Source organism: Stegastes partitus, unplaced genomic scaffold (genome assembly GCF_000690725.1).
Source record: "Stegastes partitus isolate 25-593 unplaced genomic scaffold, Stegastes_partitus-1.0.2 Scaffold6, whole genome shotgun sequence".
In the NCBI taxonomy this organism is placed as follows: Eukaryota; Metazoa; Chordata; class Actinopteri; family Pomacentridae; genus Stegastes; species Stegastes partitus.
In genome coordinates this window covers 1,700,076-1,722,669 of record NW_007577737.1, presented here as the reverse complement: position 1 = coordinate 1,722,669, position 22,594 = coordinate 1,700,076, and the positions used below count along the sequence as shown (strand labels likewise).

At 43.4% G+C, this 22,594-nt stretch overlaps 1 protein-coding gene across 1 annotated transcript in view; it reads left to right on the top strand.

The window, feature by feature from the left end:
* The window catches only part of arhgef2a (Rho guanine nucleotide exchange factor (GEF) 2a), a 25,703-nt gene extending 3,688 nt beyond the window's left edge, over positions 1-22,015 (top strand). The window contains exons 2-23 of the mRNA XM_008281256.1: positions 3,703-3,865; positions 4,488-4,555; positions 5,883-5,931; positions 6,190-6,322; positions 6,528-6,637; positions 8,785-8,928; positions 9,023-9,273; positions 9,462-9,587; positions 10,337-10,454; positions 10,706-10,782; positions 11,279-11,450; positions 11,904-11,980; positions 12,093-12,265; positions 12,974-13,041; positions 13,881-14,069; positions 14,486-14,572; positions 15,517-15,566; positions 15,986-16,021; positions 16,102-16,152; positions 16,286-16,612; positions 16,849-16,999; positions 17,675-22,015. Coding sequence (XP_008279478.1) covers positions 3,703-3,865; positions 4,488-4,555; positions 5,883-5,931; positions 6,190-6,322; positions 6,528-6,637; positions 8,785-8,928; positions 9,023-9,273; positions 9,462-9,587; positions 10,337-10,454; positions 10,706-10,782; positions 11,279-11,450; positions 11,904-11,980; positions 12,093-12,265; positions 12,974-13,041; positions 13,881-14,069; positions 14,486-14,572; positions 15,517-15,566; positions 15,986-16,021; positions 16,102-16,152; positions 16,286-16,612; positions 16,849-16,999; positions 17,675-17,703 — 2,649 coding nt within the window. The 3' untranslated portion in view covers positions 17,704-22,015. The remainder of the gene's footprint in view (positions 1-3,702; positions 3,866-4,487; positions 4,556-5,882; positions 5,932-6,189; positions 6,323-6,527; positions 6,638-8,784; positions 8,929-9,022; positions 9,274-9,461; positions 9,588-10,336; positions 10,455-10,705; positions 10,783-11,278; positions 11,451-11,903; positions 11,981-12,092; positions 12,266-12,973; positions 13,042-13,880; positions 14,070-14,485; positions 14,573-15,516; positions 15,567-15,985; positions 16,022-16,101; positions 16,153-16,285; positions 16,613-16,848; positions 17,000-17,674) is intronic.
* Positions 22,016-22,594: the final 579 nt, after the last annotated feature.

Genomic DNA, 22,594 nt, shown 5'->3' with positions numbered 1-22,594 from the left:
ATTTTCAGGTTCACCTTAAAAAAGGAAAAAGCCCTTTCAGGATAATGATCTCGTTGTAATGATCGAGCTGCAGCTCTGAACCTCTCCCAGATCAGAGCACAACATGTGAACATTCTGACTCTGATAAAGTGAAGACAGTTCAGGCGAGCTCACATTCTGGCTCACTGGTGACCATCTGAATGTTCTCATGTACAAACTATATATTCCACTAGTATATCACTGATGGTGTTCAATACATCCACGTACAGCAGCTCTTTAGTTTCCTGAACATCCAACCAGACCGCTGTCTGTGTTGGCCTCCTGCCCTGATGCTGGTCAGACTGCTGTGAAGCTCCTGTGGTGATGCAAGGCTGTATCTCTGTCATGATTGGTCGGTTTCAGTGATTGACACCTCCTTCGAATCGTTAGAGCCTATAGACTATAGCAATAGCCACCAACATGAGATTGGCAGCACTGTTAGCCAATCAGAATCAGCAGAGCGCCATCTTGAAGACGAGCCGCTTGCTGAGCGAGTGTTCCCTCCTTGGCTCCCTGAGGCTAACGGAGCCTCCATAAGACGCCCGGAGTGATTTCAGTGTAACACAGGAAGTAGTACTAACTGATTCCGGTGTGGATTTACCGCTACAACAAACTTTTCATGGCTGAACAGCTAAGGTAAGAGACATTTTCCAGCTCCAGTGTGATGAAGCGGTTTGGGTTTGTGCTGTTCTTTGGGTTGTTTCTCGCTGATGCTTTGATCTCATAGAGCTTTGATGGACATGTCTGGAATCTGTGGACCATCTGCTTTGGTCTGAGGGCTGTTGCATAAAGCACCAAAGCGCTGGAGCCAGAAATGTGGCGAGTGGGTTGACTGGGTGGCGCTATGTCGATGTCCATGTGTGATAGTTCATTTATTTGGTGTTTAGGTTGTGTTTGGGGCATGTAGACATGTAGACAGGTTCTGGTAGATACACATGGCAATTACTAGTATGTACATTTTTGTTCACAGCTGTATTTGGCCAAATGAATCCTGGGAGTCCCTGCAGCAGCCTGTAATGAGACTCTGCTGTCTGTATGGTGTGAAGGCACAGCAGTAATTATTCCAACAGCGGTTCACAGTGGATTACAGTCTGACGCGGTCATGTGAGGATCAGGTCATAGTGTTGACATGCAGCCTTCAGGCTCTTCAATGTTACAGCAAGTCTTGCATTGCGAAAGTACGTGTTTAGACAACCAACAGGGTGGAGAAGAAAACACTGAATGTGTCTCAAATAAGGAAAGGTTTGAAAGTTCATTTCCCTGCTCCTCTAAAAATAAACTGTGTTGCATGGAGTGAGAAATTGGTAAATTATTATTATTATTATTATTATTAATTAAATTGTGCAAGCTGAAATGAGACAAGGCTACAGGACAACACTGACACAGAGAGTAAACCAGGGAGGTTTTCCTCTGATAAAAAAAGACAGCAAACTTGCAATGGGGCTGCAAGGTTGTGACACTCGGGATCTTTCTGTGTGGAGTCTCCATGTTCTCCCCGTGCAGCGTGGGTTCTCTCCGGGTTCTCCGGCTTCCTCCCACAGTCCAGAAACATGTTGAGGTTAATTGGTGATTGTAAATTGTCCGTAGGTGTGAGTGTGAGTGTGCTTGGTTGTCTGTCTTTAAGTGTAGCCCTGTGATAGACTGGTTACCTGTCCAGGTGAACCTGCCTTCACCCTGAGTCAGCTGGGATAGGCTCCAGCCCCCCATGACCCTCGTGAGGATTAAGGTGTAGAGATGATGGATGGATGGAAGCTGAAATAAGACAAGGCTGTAGGACAACACTGACACAGGGAGGTTTTCCTCTGATAAATGGTGATCAGTCCCTGTTTTATGAAAAGGACTATGACCAAAAGCCGACAACAACTTGCTGCATGAGTCAAAAAGTCATGAAACATCTTGTAGCTGACTTGCATTCGCCCTAACTCCCCATGTAATGCTTTTTTTTCTTAACTTCCTCAACCCTGTCGTCTTTAACAATGTTCTGATGTTGCAGTATCACGATGGGACTGCAGGCTCCTACTTTTTGTGATATCAATTAATCATTAAATCATAAGACTGACAAAGCCGTATTTATTCTAAACAGCACTGTCAGTACTATGGACATATGGATGCTCTAAAGGTTTTCAGGTTGACCAGAATAAGAGCAAAAAAAACGTTGGAGATGTCACACCTGTCCATGTTGTGGAATAAGTGAAACCTAAAAAAGTAGAGTGACATAGCTTCTGATGCTGCAGCCTGTTTTAAGGCAAGGATCATCATTCATTTCTAAATCTAAAAAGGAGCAGTTGTATGAATTTTTTCATGTTAGATCAAGTTATAGCTAAACTTTTAGATTATTTTAATGCTTGTTTCTGTAGCGACATACTGAACTAATAGATACAACATGCAATAACTTCAAACAGTTGCAGTTTAAGGTATGTGTCGCCATGCTATCCGCTTCCTTCATGTATAATTTCTGATACCAGATAATTTCCATCTGAAACATTTTTGTCCATCACAGACATGACTAAGGTAATTATCTGTTCCATCCTACTTACATCCAGAGCGCTGTGTCATCTCTGATTCTAGCAGCTGGCTTTCCAGTCGCTCTGAAGGTAGCGTTCTGGTAAATTAGAGGCACAGATATAGCAGCACATCATTATGCATTTGTCTGTGCATTATGAGCACAGATTTACAGATTACATTGCATTTTTGTGGGTTTTACTGGACAACAGAAATGCAGGATTTTGTATAAAAGGAACACCGGTGCAGACATCAAACACAAGCAGATGTAAAATCAGCAAAAGAGGTTTGTTGCAATGACAGGAATACAAAGAACCAAGGACACACACAGGGAATGGAGAGTGCAGGTGACTGGTGACTGCAAGAGGGGAAGGTGAACCTGCACCTGGAAGGCCAGGAGGACTAGGAGGACTAGGAGGACTAGGATAACTAGGAACAAACAGAATGAAGCCAATATGGCAAACTGAGCTCTCTAAAGGGAAACTTTAAGAACTTGGCAGGTTACCTAAACATTTACAGATATACTGGAAGATCTAACAACACTATCAAATACTAAGAAGAGCAGTACCACAGGCCCTGGAGAGAAAAACTAGTTCAGGAGAATATGATTCAAATCAGAGAACAAACATAATAATTACTTAAACAGATTCAACCATACTGGGGAAGCTAAACTGTCACTGAAGCTACAGTAAAGCTAGAAAGCTGCGCTGCCTATAAATAAAGCCAGTAAACAGGACCAGTTAACACAAGGACAGGAACAGTAAAGACAGAATGGCTCTTCTAAAACCTCAGAATGCAGCAAAGCATACACTGGTCTTATTGATCAGCTGGGAGTTTCTGGCCTTGTTGGTGGTACTAAAGTCAACCAGTGGGATGTTTTAGGGTTTTGTGTGTGAACCTTAACGGACAGGATGGTAACTCTGGGGTCTCATCCAGCCTTTCAACAAGGATTATAAAGACTGCATTCAGGTCTACTGTCAATGACCTTTGTGCATTTGGTTAGTTTCCTTTGTGAGCAGCACACCACAATGGGACACTGCATTGATGGATTGTTTATTTGTTGTATATATGTGCACATGTAGTTACTGTGATGCTGGGAGACATCAGTGGACAGACAAATCAGTTCTCTTTTCTCTTCATCAACATCAACGAGTCTTGCATTGTCTTTGTGATTTCTTACAGAATAAAGAAAGAGAGCGCATGAGGGAGCGAGAGAAAGCGGCGAGGGAGAGGGAGGCGCGTTACAGCAACGGCCACCTCTTCACCTCGCTGACCGTGTCGGGAACTACCCTGTGCTCAGCATGCAACAAGAGCATCACTGCAAAGGAGGCGCTCAGCTGCCCCAGTAAGTCCAGCTGGTCCACTGCTGCTTTTACATGCAGTGAGACATAGCTATAGCTGAACATCTAGTTTCAGTTTTGACCAAAAAGATTAAAATAAAATGATGGACATTATAGTTTATGGGGATAAAGAATAATCATGGACACTCCTCTGCCTCCAAGGTAGCTCATTGAGAATGTGTCGATCAATAGGATCTTCTACAGGCACCTTTTCCAGCATGAAGGTTATTTTCCAGCCTCACATTGTGCACAGAGCTCAGGAGCCAGACGATGAGAATGATACCAAAGAGCAAGAATCTTAACTTTCACTAATAATTCACTTCTAGTCAACAGCATAACAACATATTAGTGAGTCAAGACTACTGAATGAATGTTTGGTTGTACTGTCTAAATGCATCAGGTGTGTATTGTTGGCATATTCAACAGCGTTGCCCCATGAACAGGAATCATTTCATTTTTGTCTGCGAATGTCAAGCAGTGTTGTTTTTTGGGGAATAAACTCTTGGTATGTGGTGAAACGCCTTCACTAGAACATCTGAAAGGGTTCATTTGTGGGTCCGGCCCATAAGATAGCTGATTTGGATTCTTTATGTTTCATTTTAAGTCTCATGTCTTTATATTTTCCAGCATGCAATGTGACTATCCACAACCGATGTCGAGACACTCTGCCCAACTGCGTCAAGATGAAACAGAGGGTAAGAGAAACTCTACGCCACCAATCATCATGATTAATGTGTGTTTTATTTACAGGTATGTATGTGGTAGGATTCAGCTTGTTTTAGTGTATAGTATTTAACAGTCATGGCATTTCCTTTTCTGCCCAGTCACACTAAAGTGGGTAATTAGGAGAAAAACGTGCTTAAATCTCTGATCATCAGCTGGGAATCATGTCCTGGATCTCACTGTGAGATCGGTCCACTGGCAGGTTTAGAGATCTGGTGACCACAGGGCCTGTAGAAATGTAGTCCTAAACTTTTCATCAAACTGGCCCCATGTGACTCCAGCGACAACCCGTTTTCACATCTCAACAGAAGAGGAACTGAAACATGCTGCATTTAAAAAGAGCAGGTTCTGAGTGAGGTTTAAGAAACTAATAACACACATGTACACGAAGAAACCAAAATAATGGAGACAGAGAGAGAAAAGGCAGATATTCAGTATAAACTATCTGATTTTCTAATTTTACACTTAACTAGAAAGTTAATTAGTAAATTACGGGCTACAGCTTATGGGGCTTTTTTTTTTTAAAAGCTATTTTTTTGGCCTTTGTGCCTTTATTGGATAGTGTTAGTGAGAGAGAGACAGGAAAGTAGGGGAGAAGAATGGGGGGAGGACATGTGGTAAAGGTCATGAGCAGGATTCGAGCTCATGACCTCCACATTGGGACTTTAGCCCTGCACATGGGACACCAGCTCAACCAGGTGAGCTATAGCTATGGGGCTTTTTATTCATTATTTTATTATTTATCAGTTTTATTGCTCCCCCAAACTGACTGTTTGTGAACTTATATTGCCTTTACTGATACCATAAGCTGCAGGTATCTCAGTGGTTAGCTTCGTCGCCTCACAGCTAGAAGGTTGCCGGTTGGTGTCCCGGTGAGGACACCCGGGATCTTTCTGCGTGGAGTCTCCATGTTCTCCCCGTGCAGCGTGGGTTCTCTCCGGGTTCTCCGGCTTCCTCCCACAGTCCAGAAACATGCTGAGGTTAATTGGTGATTCTAAATTGTCCGTAGGTGTAAAATCTCTTAGTTGACAGATGCCTTGACTCTGGACTTAGTAAAACTCAGTGGACAAACGTCAGCAGATGACACAGCACCAGAACCCATCCCCGGCTGTGGAAATCTGACACTGGACTTGAAATGTGTGTGTGTCATTAAATACCTGCTTTTAATCACATGTTATAAGATGCTGTTATAAACTGCTCCAGTGGGTGAACTGTGACATCAACACATGGCTTAAAAACGAATAATATATAAAAGAATGATGTCGTTTTAACTGTAATCTGTGTATATGTTTAATAAAGCAACAGAAGATGACCCTGATGAGGAATAACGTGACGCTGCGCACCAAAAGTAAGAACTCCTGTCACAGTGTTTTCATACATAGGTCCCTCCTTCCTCTGCAGCTACGTCACGCTTCACTCGTCCTGTTTTCCTTCCTGTTAGTTATTCTTGTCTTTTTCTAAATGCTGCCCTGCTGTCCTCTTTCCCTTTCTACTTCTGGTTTTTCATCTTCCTCCTAAACATGCTGCCATTTTATTCCTTTTTACTCCATTTTAGCTCTTCTCGTCACACTTACTTTTCTGTACCTGCATCCTTTTCTTTTGTCAGCTCCAGGGATGCGTGAACGTCCCACGTCGGCCATCTACCCTTCAGAGAGCTTCCGACAGTCTCTGCTGGGTTCCCGCCGTGGCCTCTCCGGCCTGTCCCTGTCCAAGAGCGTCTCCACCAACAACATCGCAGGGTGAGTCCCACCTCCACCAGCCAGCAGGGCCGATGTTTCCCACTCACCTGGTTTCATTTTTCATTTATTCAAACTGGCAGTAGAGAAGGAAAACAAACAAACAGATAAACAAACAAACAGGGGGATATTGCCTCCACTTTGCTTACTTCTCTAGTTTGTCTTCATAGTAGTTGGTATATCAAATGTTATATACTGTGTGTTACAGGAATCTGAATGATGAGTCTCCGTTGGGGCTGCGCAGGATCCTGTCTCAGTCCACGGACTCCCTCAGCTTCAGGAACAGAGCGATGTCAGTGGAGTCCCTCAACGATGATGGTATGAAAACATCACGACCTGTATGTTGAAGTGGCTGCAATATCTGGATACCCTCTGAGTCACAGTCATGTACATGATGTGCTCACAAGACTGCAGGCAGCTCGGTCTATGTTTATTGCATTGTCCAGTACAGTTTTATTGCTTTAGAGCAGGGGTGTTGAACTCCGGTCCTCGAGGGCCACAATCTTGCATGTTTTAGATGTTTCCCTCTTCCAACACACCTGATTCAAATGATCAGCTCATCATCAAGTTCTGCAGAAGCCTGATAACAATCCTGATCATTTGAATCAGGTGTGTTGGAAGAGGGAAACATCTAAAACATGCAGAATTGTGGCCCTCGAGGACCGGAGTTCGACACCCCTGCTTTAGAGGATAGCGGACTAATACAGGAACAACATTGGTCATTCTTTTAACAGTATAATGGTGCATGTGCCATCACATCATAGCAGGTTGATCAAATAGGTCCTGGTATGGGCTGCTGCTGTAGCTCAACTGGTTGAGCTGGCAACCCATGTACAGATCATAGTCCCCAGCGGTCGTGGGTCAAGTCCCGCTCATGACCCTTTGCTGCAAGTCCTTCCCCCATTCTTCTCCCCCACTTTCCTATCTCCCTCTCAGCAGTCCTATCTAATAAAGGCAAAAAGGCCCAAAAAAACTTTAAAAAAGAAATAGTACTGAATGACTGCAAGTCCATCAGCATGAGGACTGAGCTGAAAAAATCTGCAGTTTTAGTAACACGGTGCCCAGAAATAAGAAATTGTGCAAAAGATGAATCAGGTTCATCATGAAACATAATTTGCTTCAAAACATTTAATAGTAAAAAACTAAAGTTCACCTACACATGTGCTCCACCTGTCTTGAGTTTCCAGCGACTCCTATAACTCTGGATGTAGAATCACTGGAGTGTTATAGGAGTCACTGGAAACTTAAGACTGCCACGACACACGAGGTCTGAACGAGTGTATGAGCCAAACTGAGCTGTGTGTTTATGTGATTTCCTGTTGTTGGTGTGTGGAGGAAGTTAAAGGTGGAGCCCACAGGGGAAGGCTTCAGAACCAGCTGCCACAGCATCTGGGTGTAGCTGAGGAAGGCAAACAACATCAAGGAACTTCTTAAAGACTCTTTAATTGAAAGCTTTTTTAAATTTTATTTCTGTAATTCAGCAACAATAAATGCAATAACTGGTCATTGGGACCGACTGGATCCACTTCTGCTCATCATCTTTCGTGTCCAGACTAAACTCAGCCATCAGTAGCAGTCCAGCAGCAGACTAAAGGGCTTTGCTGAAACTGCCTTTACAACAAGTGTATGTAGACTGTTGTTGCTGACCGTAGATGGGAAACAAGCTTGATAGGTGAGACGGGGGGTGACGAGTTCATATACCTGTCTGTACACCCCCTGACTTAAAGGAATCGGTAAACTGTTGAAATACATCAGACCCAAACACTGAGTGGATGAAACACACAATGCTGTAATGGAACTGGTGGAAGCAAGTGTGGTGGGTGGTGAGAAGTGGGAAAGAATCAGTGTTAAGTAAAAGCACCTATTATGCTCATGAAACAGCTTCTTTATGTTATTATGGAGATCTATTATTTCACTGTATGGATGAAACATGATTGTTCTTTAGGGGATAATTACATTTTAGTAGTGAAGACGTTCAGACGTCAAGCCTGAGCTGTGAATTTTAATTTTTTTTTTTTTATAACTCTTTATATGAACGAGAGATGTCTTTTGAAAGCTTTGTTGTTGGTATAATAATACATTTTACTTATTTTCCGAATGCTCGAAGACGCTGCACAGGGAATAAAAACAACAGCAGAAAGCAAAAAGCATTGAGTGCATTTAAAAACAATCTCACATTAACAGCATTGTTGCAGAGGTGAGTTTTGGTGAGTGATGTTAAGGCGGACCGGTTCGGGTGATTATGGATGTTTGGTGGTGAGGAGCTCCAGAGGGTGGGGACGGTGACAGAGAAAGCTCTGTCCCCCCAGGTTGGTGGTGTGGAGAGGAGGTGGGCATCAGAAGACCAGAGGTTACCAGAGGGGGTGTAGTGGTGGAGCAGGCTGGTGATGGAGGGCTTTGTGGGTGTCTGTAGAGTCTACAATCTTTTTAACCTTTCATACTGACGCTTTTCTCTCACTGCTCAGGAGACATGTACTACACTTCTGTGCTGGAGGAGATGGAGCTGGAGGGCCAGGACTTCCAGGCCGACTCGTGGAGCATGGCAGTGGACAGCAGCTATTTGCAGGCACATCGTAAAAATGTCATCAAGAGGCAGGATGTCATCTACGGTGAAACCCTTAAGTTTCATTTAAGATTGTCAGGGAGTGGTTTCTCCCTCTCAGCTGTTGGTTGGCTGACTTTGAGGGTGTGTGTCTTCCTTAGAGCTCATCCAGACAGAACTCCACCACATGCGAACGCTGCACATCATGGAGCGGGTGTTCCGACAGGGCATGCTGGAGGAGTTGCAGCTGGAGCCCAGCACCGTGCACACCGTCTTCCCCTGCCTGGACCAGCTGATCAGGATACACTCCAACTTTCTTGCACAACTTCTGCTGCGGCGTCACAGCAGCCTGCAGCCTGGATCCTGCCACAACTTCACCATTCACCAGCTGGGGGACATATTACTGGAGCAGGTGACTGTTTAAGTATTTAGATGCTAATGTTTGTGGCTGACTTTGCACGTTTCTGTGTTTTTTCCTTGGCAATAGTTGTGTAGACAGACACTGATCATGCTGTCGGGTTTGACCAGTGCTTCTTTCCTTCATGTTCCAGCAGCAGATCTTTCTCACCTAGACCTAACTTGTGTGTGTTCTTCTGCCAGTTCTCAGGCCAGTGTGCAGACGACATGCAGAAAACCTACGCTGAGTTCTGCAGCCGCCACCTGAAGGCCGTCAAACTGTACAAGGAGCTTCTGGCCAGAGACAAGAGGTTCCAGTTCTTCATACGGGTGAGAGAAGCACATCGAAATACACGACTTGTAGGCGAGCGCACACAAGATCCAAATCAAAGTAACTGTCATATTCTATGTAAGCCGTGCCTTCTGGTAGCACCACATTGTGTTTTGAGAGACGGGGCATCATGTTGGCCGCTGCTCCTTTGCATAAAGTTGAGGTCTAGGCTACTGCCTCTGGAGACTCCCCAAAAATGTAGAAACTAACCATTGTTGTCCTAAAATAAGGAGATACGTGGCTTATTTCTTACCTCAGATGTTTTGGGGGTTTTTTTGTGAAAAAAAAAAAACACTTTGGTGAACTTTTTTTTCACAAGACAAACTCACCGCTAGGTGCAGTCAGTGTTTGCAGGGTTGTACCCTGTATTGGTTTCCTGTTGGACTGTCACTGATTTATTGTGTCTGTGCCTCGTCATACATCTATTAAGCATCCAGTGCAGAGAAATAGCACAATCTGTTTATGTCCAAAACCCCACATAAGGACGATGGACCGTTGCTAATATCTCCCCGTCATACAACAACATGACAACAGTAAACATTATACCAGTATGAAGGACTGATGTTCCCACAAAGGCATATATTTTGCAGTTTTTCTCCATATTTTCCAGTTAGTTTGTCCTGACTTTGTGCTGCTAGCCAGTGGTGTTGTCAGTATCCTGAAATAGGCCTTTCAAACGCAATGAAGAGGAAACAACAGCCATGAGAGTGTAGTCAGTGTGTGTTTGCCTCTCGCCGTCTCTGAGCAGCGGTTGAGTCGAGGACCCTTGCTACGTTGCCATGGTGTTCCAGAGTGCATCCTGTTGGTGACTCAGCGGATCTCCAAGTACCCGGTTCTGATTCAGCGCATTCTGGACAACACCACCGGTGAGTCAGAACCGCCATCATGGCTTTATCTGTCTACTGCTTCATGCACATGTGGTATCTCAGCAACAAAATGAAAATGAAAGTAATAATATGTTTATACATTTAGATAATACATGTTGTACTTTATCCAATTTACCTGCTGGGAGAAACAATGTGCTATAATAATGGTTGAATAATATCTCTACATTGTGTTTAATGCCTTTGGTTTTTGTGCATCCACGATAATCCTGTTTATTTGTTTCTCACCCAAGACGATGATGAAGAAGCTTCCTCTCTGGCACAAGCTCTCCTGATGGTCAGAGAACTTCTTAGTTCAATAGACCAACAGGTACCAATGCATTTAAATACTTACCTTCAATACCGCAGCATTCTGTGGGTCCTTCTCTGATAGACTAATATCACCCAAAACTATGGTTATGCTAAGTTATATATATATATATATATGTATGTTTTTATGTATGTATGTATGTATGTATATGTATGTATATATATATATATATGTGTGTGTGTTTGTATGTATGTATGTATGTATATATATCTATGTATATATATATATATAAATAATTATATATAGTTATATATATTTATATACTATGCATTCAAACAATCAAATATATGAGATTATATGTGATTCTTGCATCTTTATGTTCTCTGAGCTGTGGACAAACAGTGCAGTTTAATCGTGACGTTAATCATTAAGTCAGCAGCACACGTCCGCATGGGTCCAAAAATTCATACCTGGACCCCCAAAGACCCAGAAATGTTCGACCCAGAACTCAAGTGTTCGACTCCAAATGGAAGATGACTTTTATCCTGCTTTGCAGATGGAGGAACTGGAGAAGACACAGCGGCTGCAAGAGATCCAGGCCAAGCTGGATCCCCGGGCTGAGGCCAGAGTTAGGGACGGCGGACTCTTCAAGACCGGAGAGCTGCTCCGCCGCAAACTGGTCCACAACGGGACTCTGTTCTGGAAAACCCCAGGATCCCGGCTCAAAGGTACACAGCGTGATGAAAAGATTAGTGTGGGTGTAAAGTAAGTGAATGTGGTTTTTCTAGGTCCAGTCAGGTGCTGCACATAATAAAATGAACATAGATTAGGAATGATGACTATCCACTATAAAGAAAGCTCCAGTTCTGAACTCCCTCACACAAAGGCTTGTTGTTATAGCTGAACCCACTCTACTGCAGTGCCCGTCATAGCTGGTACCTGTGATCTAGGTTGGACAACATACAAACAAAGAGGGAACTGACTGGTTTGTGATGGTTTCAGATCCACACTACCAAAGTGTTCTTGCAATTTCTGCATCAACAGTATTGAACATGAACAACAGGAGGCAGTTTTGTTGTTATGAACTTGACTGTTTTTGGTGTGCGGTTGTATTGTCAGTCAATTTATTATGTGTGTGTGTGTGTGTGTGTGTGTGTGTGTGTGTGTGTGTGTGTGTGTAGATATGCAGGTCCTATTGATGACAGACATCCTGGTGTTTCTGCAGGAGAAAGACCAGAGATACATCTTTTCATGCATGGTAAGAACGTGTATCCCAGAAGTGAATAAAATTGACAAAAACTGCACTTTTTCCTGTCATCCTCTTATCTTTTCTGTGTTTTTCTGTAACAACGCTCTGCTGTGTAATTCAGGACAAGCCTCCAGTGCTGTCCCTTCAGAACCTGATAGTGAGGGATATAGCCAATCAGGAGCGAGGCATGTTCCTCATCAGCGATTCCTCCCCTCCTGAGATGTACGAGTTCCACGCTGCCAGCAAGGAGGATAAGAACATGTGGATACGCCACATCCAACACACCGTCAGCAAGTGAGCAACTACGTGTACAAACACTTCCTGTAATTTTAAGGAATAACTCAAAAATCTATTGTCGCCGATGAAGTCAGAGCAATATGCTGCTCTATGTGCAGACAGAGCACTCTTGTATTTCAGTTCCTATTCTCGCCATGAGAGGTAGAAAGCTGCCAGGTTAGACTGAGGGCACACGTTTCTTCTTAAGCTGGCCTGTACTTTCACAGGTAAGGCTCCCAAATGAAGCTTCAATTGGCTTCAACAACACATCAGCGTGCTTGTTCCAATGGCGTTTTGGTATTAGTCTATTCCACAACACTACTAATTCATAAGTAAACAGACAACACAGTCCATCATAAGCTCTATGAGTAGGTAGGCCTAACCCTAACCCTAGCAATGGCAGTATGTACTGATAGTAGAAACGTCACCAATAAAAATTAGAAAATAGTTTGACTGAATGTTCAATAGTTTCGATAAGTTCAGTTGCAGGACTAATCCCTTGATCCCTCCCGTGCCTGCAACAACCCATCATATCCCTTCATATTGGAGCTCCATATATTATCACATCCATGCTGGTTTGCCAAAGCAAGTTGGTCCACAGCCACCTGGGATTCTGCATCTGCTCATGTTACTCCTTTTATCAAGAACAAAATCACATTACTAACAATAGGAAAGTGATGACAACTGATCAGTGATGGCAGGATTTGTGTGCTTTTGTCTGCTCAGGTGTCCATCAAGAGAGGAGTTCCCGCTCATAGAGACCGAACACAAGGCCCATCTCAGGAGACTCAAAGGTCAGGAGACAACCATTTGTGGCCAATCACAGGTGGATTTTTCTTATGCTGCTTTAGTTTCTCTTAAATGATCACAGTCTCAGTATAAACCAGGCACCTCGTTTTCCTGCCATGAGTCTGAGATTTGAGGAAAATCAAAAGCAATAAAAGCTGATAATCAGACTCAAACCTCATCATCAGCTGATGAACATGTTTATTTGAAAGCTGCTTCCAACATCCTACGTGAGCATTTTGGTTTGAAGCTGACTTTGTATTTCCATGTGAGGAGATTTATCAATGAGCTAAACGAGTTCATAACTCTTTGACTCTCACTGAGCGAATCAGAGAGGTGAAGGGAAATTCATAAATCTGGGACTGGCCAACAATAAAAGTTTAATTTTAGGAGGTCCTCTAAATGTAAAGGTGCCCAAATTCCCAAATATTCACCCAGCACTGTTTTTAAACTACAACCAGCCATATGGGCTTCTCTCTGAACATAATATGTAAAGTACCCTGAGATGACTCATTTTATTGTCATAGTTATGATTTAATGCAACAAATACAACTGAATTTAACGAGTTGAAAGTGAATGAAAAAGAGAACTTTGCCTTTGTAATTGTGTGTGTGTTTTTTTTTGACTTGGTCAAATATTCAACCAGTCAATCGATCAATCAGACTTTATTCATATAGGACTTTTCATACAAGTACAATGTAACACAAAGTGCATCTACACGTGTTAGGAGTATGTACCTGGTTTAGGTGGCAGCATGCAGACACAGGCAGTGAGAACAGGCAGCATCTGTAGCCCTGCATCGTGTTTGTGTTCAGCACGTAACTGATGAATCCTCACCCGCCCACAGCTGACCTCCAGCAGAAGGACCAGGAGATGCTGGAGCTCCTGCAGGAGAGGGTGACGTTATTCTGTGAGCTGGCGGAGGTGACCAGCGGTCAGGAGGGCCTCCAGCCTCTCACCACCCGCTACTTGTTCAGGGCCGACACACCACAAGCTCCCCGGGCAGAAAAACTCCTGCTAGACGCTACAGCTGAAGGTAAAGAGTTTTATTCACATTAAAAGTAGATAATGTAGTCTGACAGTCTGACAGCCGGACAGGCCAAAGCATCATACCCCATTGGTCAGTTTGGACATTACTTATAGTTAGAAGTAGTAATTTATAACATATTCATGAAGTGGGGAATAAAAATACAGTCCACTCAGCTAGGGGCAATAAAACAGAATTTTTGCATCAATATTATGTGAATGACAGCCCAAACTATTTACACAAAAGCAGTATTGGCCAATATATAACAATAATGTTTGAATTTGTATTCAAAGTATTGAGAAATATATATAATACTTTATGAAAAATATATTAAAAATAAATCTACAGTGCAGTAAAGTGTACAGAAAGTGAAGCGTGTGAAAGTTCAGTCATACGGCTGTGTGTGCATGTGTGTGTTTCCACAGTGGACAGGTTAAGCGACCTTCTCCTGGGCTCCAGCATGAACATCCCCATCTTGTGCCATCACAACCACATGGAGGTGTTAGAATCCAGTGAGTGAGTCGGTCAACACAACATACATCAAGACTCATCATTCCTACCAGCAGCACAAAACTGCACCAATAACATACCAAGAATAACCTTTTAGATTAACTATTCTGGTAGATTAATCGTAGCAACTGGACCTGCTTGAGTTCCTTGAAGACGTTCCACCTCTCTTCCAAGAGGCTTCATCAGCTCTGACTGACTAGTTGGGAGTTCCAGATACTGATGTCCTTAAGGAGCCATTAACACCTGAGTTTAGGTTTCAATTGGGGGTTTGTTGTTCCTCCCCCTCGTTATGTGAGTCGTTAGTGCTCCCCCTGACACCAAGGGGTTCGTTAGAGTCTGTTGTGGCTAGATGTGGATGTAACATGAATGTACATCCATACCTAGCCAAGGCTGGCACTCTGGCCAGAGGCACAAGACCAGGGGTGTCCAGTCCTGGTCCTCGAGGGCCACAGTCCAGCATGTTTTAGATGTTTCTCTCTTCCAACACACCTGATTAAAATGATCAGCTCATCTTTCAGGTTTGTGGAGGCCTGATAACGATCCTGATCATTTGAATCAGGTGTGTTGGAAGAGGGAAACATCTAAAACATGCAGGACTGTGGCCCTCGAGGACCAGGATTGGACACCCCTGCACAAGATGAACAGATGAGGAATATTGAGTCTATATACACCGGGACAGAGGAGGCCATGACACACAGGTGGAGCACATTAGAGCGAGGCAGAACAGCAGACAAAGACCAGGGAATGAGACAGAGGGTGAGTTTGGACACGAAACAGGAAGTGGTAATAAAATAAAACAGGAAGACAAGAACATGGCCTAAGACTAGGAGGAGGATGTGACAATAAATCTACTTCCTGTTTACTGTTTTGAAGCAGTCAGATGCTGATTAAAACACCTTTTATCCTGCAGACTAGCAGAGTGACTGCTGTGTTCGTCTCTTCTCAGGTGACCAAGATCTGCTGGTCAATGGAATTCACCATTTCTTGACAACGAAGGTGAGCTGGGCCTGAGACTAAGTTAATTGGAAAGAGTTTTTGGATCAAGGGCTGAGTGCTCATTCATCATTTTCAAATCATCATTAGCATCTTCTTCTGCCTCAACCAGTTGTGGTGAGGCTAAAAGAGAGAGAAAATTATGTCAGACAAATAAACAAAAGTACAACAAACACTGGTGAGGTTAAATTATTGTAACGTATTATGCAACCTATAGGTTCCTAACTTCATCTGCCATTTGAATCTCTAAACTGACTTCCTCAGTGCTGCCAGAGTACACAGGACCTCAACATATTAACATAAACACATTTTATTTTATTGTGCATTTTAAGTGACTGTTGTTGTCCTGTTCGTATATTCTGCATCTTCGTTCTCATGTTTTTTTTCACCCTCCTGTTTGTGGAACACTCGACCTTCTGAAGGACTGCATGAGGAGCCAAGACAAGCCGTCACACATGGTAAGTAGGGCTCAAGATTATATGAAGTGTGTGTGCATTCGAGTCAGACATCAGCTATAAATGTGTTGCTTGTGTTTCAGGAGATCTGTCAGAGGCTGGTGAATCTCAGCATTTATCTTCACGCACTTCAGGTGAGTAGATGCTGAATACTGAAATCACCGCACATACACACTTCATCGACCAACGCTGTGTTAGTCCAGAGCTCAGGACTTCCAGGCTGTGACTGTAGCCCCGAGCCAACGGGTTCTGAAACCTATCTTGCAGGCTGCAGTTATCAAACAAGACTCGATCTTGGAGCTGCTGCTTCAGCCACAAGACACTGTGACACCAGCTCCAGCTGGAGTATGGCGCCCTCTGGGGCGAGACGGGGGACATCGGGAGTGCAGCGCAGGGTCGACCATCGGAGAGCTGGCTCTGTTACAGAGGCAGCACAGCCTACTGCAGGAGGAGCTGCTCAGGCTGCGGGATGCCGAGAGCCGCTTCAAGGACAGCGAGAGGGCCCGGGCCAAGCTGGAGAGGCAGGTCCGAAACATGAAGGTCTGCAGCGGTGTCACGCCTGCTTCCCTCCAGCAGGGGGAGCCAGCTTCGCAAGTAAGACCAACTGTATTGCAGTTCCATGATGTTAGGAGAACAACATGGAACAGACTTTATGATTTGTTAGATTTCAGAGCCTGAGGCGACCTGTTAGCCCGACTATCAAGTTTTAAACTAAGATCCATCAGGCAAACTCCCCGAGCATCTCACAGGACCTTCTGCAACCATAAGGAGTGGGTTTACTCTGAAGCGCGTGACACCCACGTTCCTTCTCTCTTCTCTTTCTGTTTTAGCCTTTATCGTTGATGCCAGGACGGGTGGTTTCCTCCCCACAAGCCAATCAGGAACCTGTCCACCAATCAGATCGCTTCCAGGAAGGCAGTGACTTGGAGGTAGACGTGACGTCAGATGATGATGACGGGACCACATCAGAAGGCTCCAAAGGTCAGGGTACAGAAAGAACATGAAATGACTGATTTGGTTTTGTTCAGAACGATGACCTCAGAAAGCAGAGCAGAGCAGAGAGACTGGTTATATTACAGAGGAGTGACCTCGGAGTTTATAACGGGCCAGCAGGCTTTGGTAGGTTGAGGGAGGTGGCAGGACTTGGGAGATGTTAACTGGTTTCTGGGGAGGGAAGACTTTTAGTTGGAATGGTGTATAGAGAATGGGGTAGGTGGTGTGGATCCAGGTGGGGATCCAGGTGGGGCTTCTGGCTGATCATGGCCAAAGGTAAGTTCAAGTCTGAATCAGAGACACAACAAAAATGAATCGACTAGAAAGCCCAGACTACTGGAGCAGGCAGACTGCTGCTGAGAGTTGGTCTAGCAACACGTCGGCAGCTGAATAACCTTGAAGGGAAGAATGGGGGAGCAGGAGGGAACGAACACCAGAAGCAGAGGCTTAAAGGGGAGAGGTGAAGTCGGGACCATGACATTAAAACCAACATACAACAGGAACAAGATGAACTTTAAACCATTTTAGACTTTGTTCAACTTCAGCAGTTCCTCCTCACATGACATAGCAGGATACTGGTGACGTGTCCAATGATACCACTGAGATGCTATTTTACTGCAGTTTCAGGTGAGCAGAGTACTGACTTCTGATTTTCTTTTTCAGATCTTCAAGACATTCCAGAGGAGATCTAACCCTCGGCATATTTCACAGAGCTACACATGATTATGATCTATTCCAATGAAAATACGTTCTTGTTCTTGTGTTTTCTAGCTTAGAGACCAACAATACACACGTTAAAGTTCAGTTTTACTATTTATTCCGCTGTTTTGCTGTTGAGTAGATGACTTGTGACAGTGGCTTGTTTAATTTTTCAGTTCTGCTTTGGGTTGTTATGATTTCCATGATCACTTGACCAAAGGGGATCACTCTGTCACAGAAACAGTCAGAAGCATCAAGGCCTCGTCACGACAGCAGCCAACACAGTGTTAATGAAAAGAGGAACCGTATCCACAGGATCTCGTACTCTGTTTACAATGCTAAAAATAGAAATTCACACCATTAATAAACAAATAGAGATCATCACTCAAAAAACCTTCTGCAGAAAACAACTCCAGAACCTGCTGAGGCCTGCAGCAGCAGTACAGCATCTCCTGATAACAATAAGCAAGAAATATAAAGAACATAAGCAATTGGATAACCTCATAAACAGCTACAGACTCTTCCCACTCTTCTGTGATTTTTGCTTTTAGCTCTTTACCGGTAGTAGCTGATGGCATCTCCTGGGGTCTGCAGGCCCCTTATAGGCACTTGGACCATCTGCTGTTGGCACCGACCACCACAAGACTAAATTCACTGTTGTTCTTCTTACTAGAGGAGCTCGGTGACTCTCCGTGCTCTGGAGGGTTCCACAGGGTTCCACCAGGTTTGCCTCAGCATTAAATCTGCCTCTGCATAATCCATTCTGCATTAGACACAAGGCAGACATGCTGGGAAAAGATGCACACAGAGAGGAACCAAGACAACCTGGAATCAGGGAAAGAAACTTGATCATCTGAAGAGACTGTTTGATGACAGAAAATCAGCTGAGGTCTGTGCTACCAAACAGGGCTTGAGGTTAGCTTTAGGATTCTACTCAGGTTTTCAGGACTATGATGGTGGTTCACATCTTAGCATTATAGCGTTTGCTGAATGCCAAAGCAGGTCCGGTTCCAGACAACAGTTCAACGTGTGTTAAACACCAGCGTCTGACCAATCAGCTCTCTTGGAAATGGCATCACCGTTCCTGGAAGATCTCATGGAGCTCAACAGATAGTGAGAGGGGAAGATAACAAGGTTGTAGCTGGAAGAGAGTCTTAGAGCCCAGAAGAATTCACTGGATAAAATACACAGCTGTGATCACAGTCAGATGTACATGTGTTCTAATGATTTGGTCGTGTCACTGATTAGCCTGTTAACTTACGGCCTACTTACTGACAGCAGTCTCTCCTGCTGTTGCTGCTGCAGCTGTGTTACTTTAAGTCTTTATTATGTGTACATTTATGATATATTATGGTTTGCCCTTCATTGGTGAAATATGCCACTCTGGTGGTAGAAATTTTTCCTTTCTCTGCCTCTTTCATATGAACACGCCCATGGCAGATGCACAGACCATGGAGTTGACTTCCTGAGTTGATCGTCTTCTTGACAAGCAATCTTCTAAATGAAAAACTTCTCATTGTGTTCCATTCTCTGATGTCAGTGCCTTTCCAAACTGTTAGAAGTTACTCTTACAAGACTGATTCAGTTTTATCTCTGACACCATGATGGTTAAGGTGTGGTTTGGTAGGAAAAGTACTTCTTTAGGGGTGAGAGAGATAGCGGTAAAATGTCTGTGGGGGTTAAATCAGCCTCATCTGTAACTCGAAAAATACGATCCAGAAACACATGCTAAGGGAGTCACATCTGTAAGTCTGGTTTTTAACTTGTTATGCAGCTTATGACAGAAATATAGTTATGAATTTCTACCCATTTGTGTGCACTCTTTTGGGCTTCTTCTATTTCAGACAAAATCCCCTCAAAACTCCATTAAGTCACGTCTAAATGAGGAGTGATTTATACATGTATCTATAAATCCATATTTGTAAATCTAATTTGTAACTGGCATCAACTTTTTATTCAAAATATGTTTGCTTCAGAAGACTGAGTGGCTGCCTGCAGGTGGAGATAACGCAGCATTTTCAGGTGGAAGCAATTTAAGGTGAGCTGCTACAGAACAAAGTCAGACAGTTGTTTGGCTTGTAGCTCGTCGGCTAGTTAACCTCTAAACGTCTTTCTCATCCCTCATCATTTAGACTACAGGACATTTTAGACATCATGTGCTTCCTAAATGAGTGGATTTAGAGTTTAGAAAGAATGCATGCATAACGGTAGACATTAACAAATCTGTTTCCACTGAAAAAAATGTTAAACTGATGTATGAATGATGATGTACTAGTTAGAAACCAGACTTACCGGTGATGATGATTCGCCAGTTGTTTGTGGATATATCTTATAAGTTATAAACTAGAGGCACAGAGAGACACATTTAACATGGACACAACATCTTAACAGATGACAAGTAATCGTCTTTCCAAAATGAAGATGACCAGAATCAATACAATCCTGGTGAATAATCAAAGTGAATGGTTTCTCTGTTGATGGCACTGATAGTTGGCACTACTTTAAACTAGACGAGTGGCCAACCAGGGGCTCTTTGCATCTTTAGGATGTGATGTGTTTGTATTGGGAGACACGACCGCCTCATAACGGTGGATCCTCAGAAAACTGTGCATGCTCCTTCTGTGTTACTTTTAGATCAAGTGTGCAAGTTCCTGCATTTCTCTGAACAACTGCTGCTGCTGATGGTTTTGACAGAGTTCACGATTCCACCGACAGAGAAACGTAATGATGCTGCTTTCTGTGACAGTTGATGTCTGATACAACAGCAGACTTGAAGGGCTTTTACATCTTTGGTTAGGAAATGTTCAGTATTCTGTTTAGCTTATTGCTTTGCACGTTTTTACAGGCGTCTTATCTGACTCCAGGATCTGTGAGCTGTGGTGGTGCTGAGGTTCTAAACACGGTGACATCAGGAAACAAAACAAAGTAAATACAAAAGCTTTTAGAAACAGAACGTAGTGTTTTCTGAAAGGTTGTTGTGTTTTGCATCTCAGGGGCACTACAGTCAATCTACCCTTCAGCTTGTACCTTTATTCTGTTTTGATTTACTTTTTGTATGTAAGGGCTGAGTGACTGTAGTCCGATACTCTATCTATATCTATATATTGATCAGCCACAACAACAAAACCACTGACAAGGAACCACATAACAGTGGTCATCTTGTTTTGATGCTATGATCGCCTGTGGAACCTTTGTTTGTGGCACATACCACCCCCCAAAACCTTTGTCCTCGACTGAGATTCTCCATGGCGCTCCCTGATGCCAGTAACCTCCCCAACAGCACAATGCACTTCGTTGCCAGAACTGCTCAGGAACGGCTCAAGGGCTTTGACAAGAACTCCGAGGCAACGTCCCGGCCGCCAGATTCCCAAGATCCCAACCCCATGTAGCCCCATGAACTCCCCACCCTACAACCTGAACACTATGAAGCAGGTGGTTTTAATGTTGTGGCTGCTCATCTATACTGCACAATGTCCATTATTTACCAAACTTATAGTTGTCTGCCAAATCAGTTGTACATTTCCTTTAAGATATATAGATGTATGCAAACGACTGCATTCCCACCCCACAGATTAATTATAGATGTAGTTTATTTTTTGAAGAGAAAATTACATAAAACAAACCCTGCAACAAACAAACATTAACATGTACAAAACTACGGTCACCCGACTGGGTCACAACTTACTGACCCTCTTTTTGCAAACAGTTAAGAGTCTTCTTGCTCTTCATTCTTCTCTTCATCTAAAAGTTTTGCACATTGTGTTCTCCTCCTCCCTGGGTACATAAAACAACTAACAGCTCATTCACATTTAACTAACGGCTTGTTTTTACCGTCTGTTTGTTGCAGAGGTTGCATTTACTTGTTTTTGCTTCAAAAATCTAACGTTAGGTTCCAGGTTTGGGAGCAAACCTTTGCATGCAAGCACAACTTTTCAATATGTTTTGAATGTAAATATTCTGAAAAGCAGTTTTAACTCGCTATGAATAGGTGACTGAGTTATGCAAGAGTTTCTGTGGTCGCAAAGGGACTGTGACCTCCACAGGAACTCTCATATTATAATGTTTCAACCAATATGAATGTATTTTACTCTATTATCTTTGTGACACGTCGATGAACACTGATAACAGTTATTGTCAGCTTTACAGGCAGGGCTAGTAACATATTCAAGTACAGTGTTTGCTTGTCAGAGTGTAAGGCTAAACACAGTGGATGCCGGAAACTAAGAATGTACTTACTTTTGCACACCCTTTGTTATTTATGTGACTGTATTACTACATAAAAACATTAAAAAATATCATACAGAATGTTGGATATTGTTAGCGTGTCATTATCAGCCATCGCTTTTCTAGACTTGATTGCAGTTCAACAGCAAGTTTAAGCACAGTCACTTCCTCCAGCTCTGTCAGGGGATCCTAAAGCGCTCCTGGGACAGAAGGATCCCTCCAGGGCAGAGATCTCCAACTCTGGTCCTGGTGAGCTACTGTCCTGCAGGTTTTAGACGCTTCCGTACTGCAACACACCTGACTCACATTAATGGGTGTCCAACAGCTTGTTGTCAACTTCTACACAAGTCTGTTTATGATCCATTCATTTGTGTTGGAGTCAGAATCCAAGGCTGTCGGTATGTTAAGGCTGTTTTTGTGGGTTCTGTTCGTTTTTCCTAAAAACCTGTCGGATAGCAAGGTTTAGGATTGTTAAGGGTCGATTATCGAGTCACGACTGTAGTATGTCAAACGAAAATGAGTCATGATTGAAAACACAGACAAAAACAGGATGCCGTTCCTGAGATTTGATGTTGAAAGAAAACCTTTACTATGATGGTAAATTTCTTCAAATTCAACTTTCTAGCAATGAATGCTAAATATGATCTCTCTCTCTCTCTC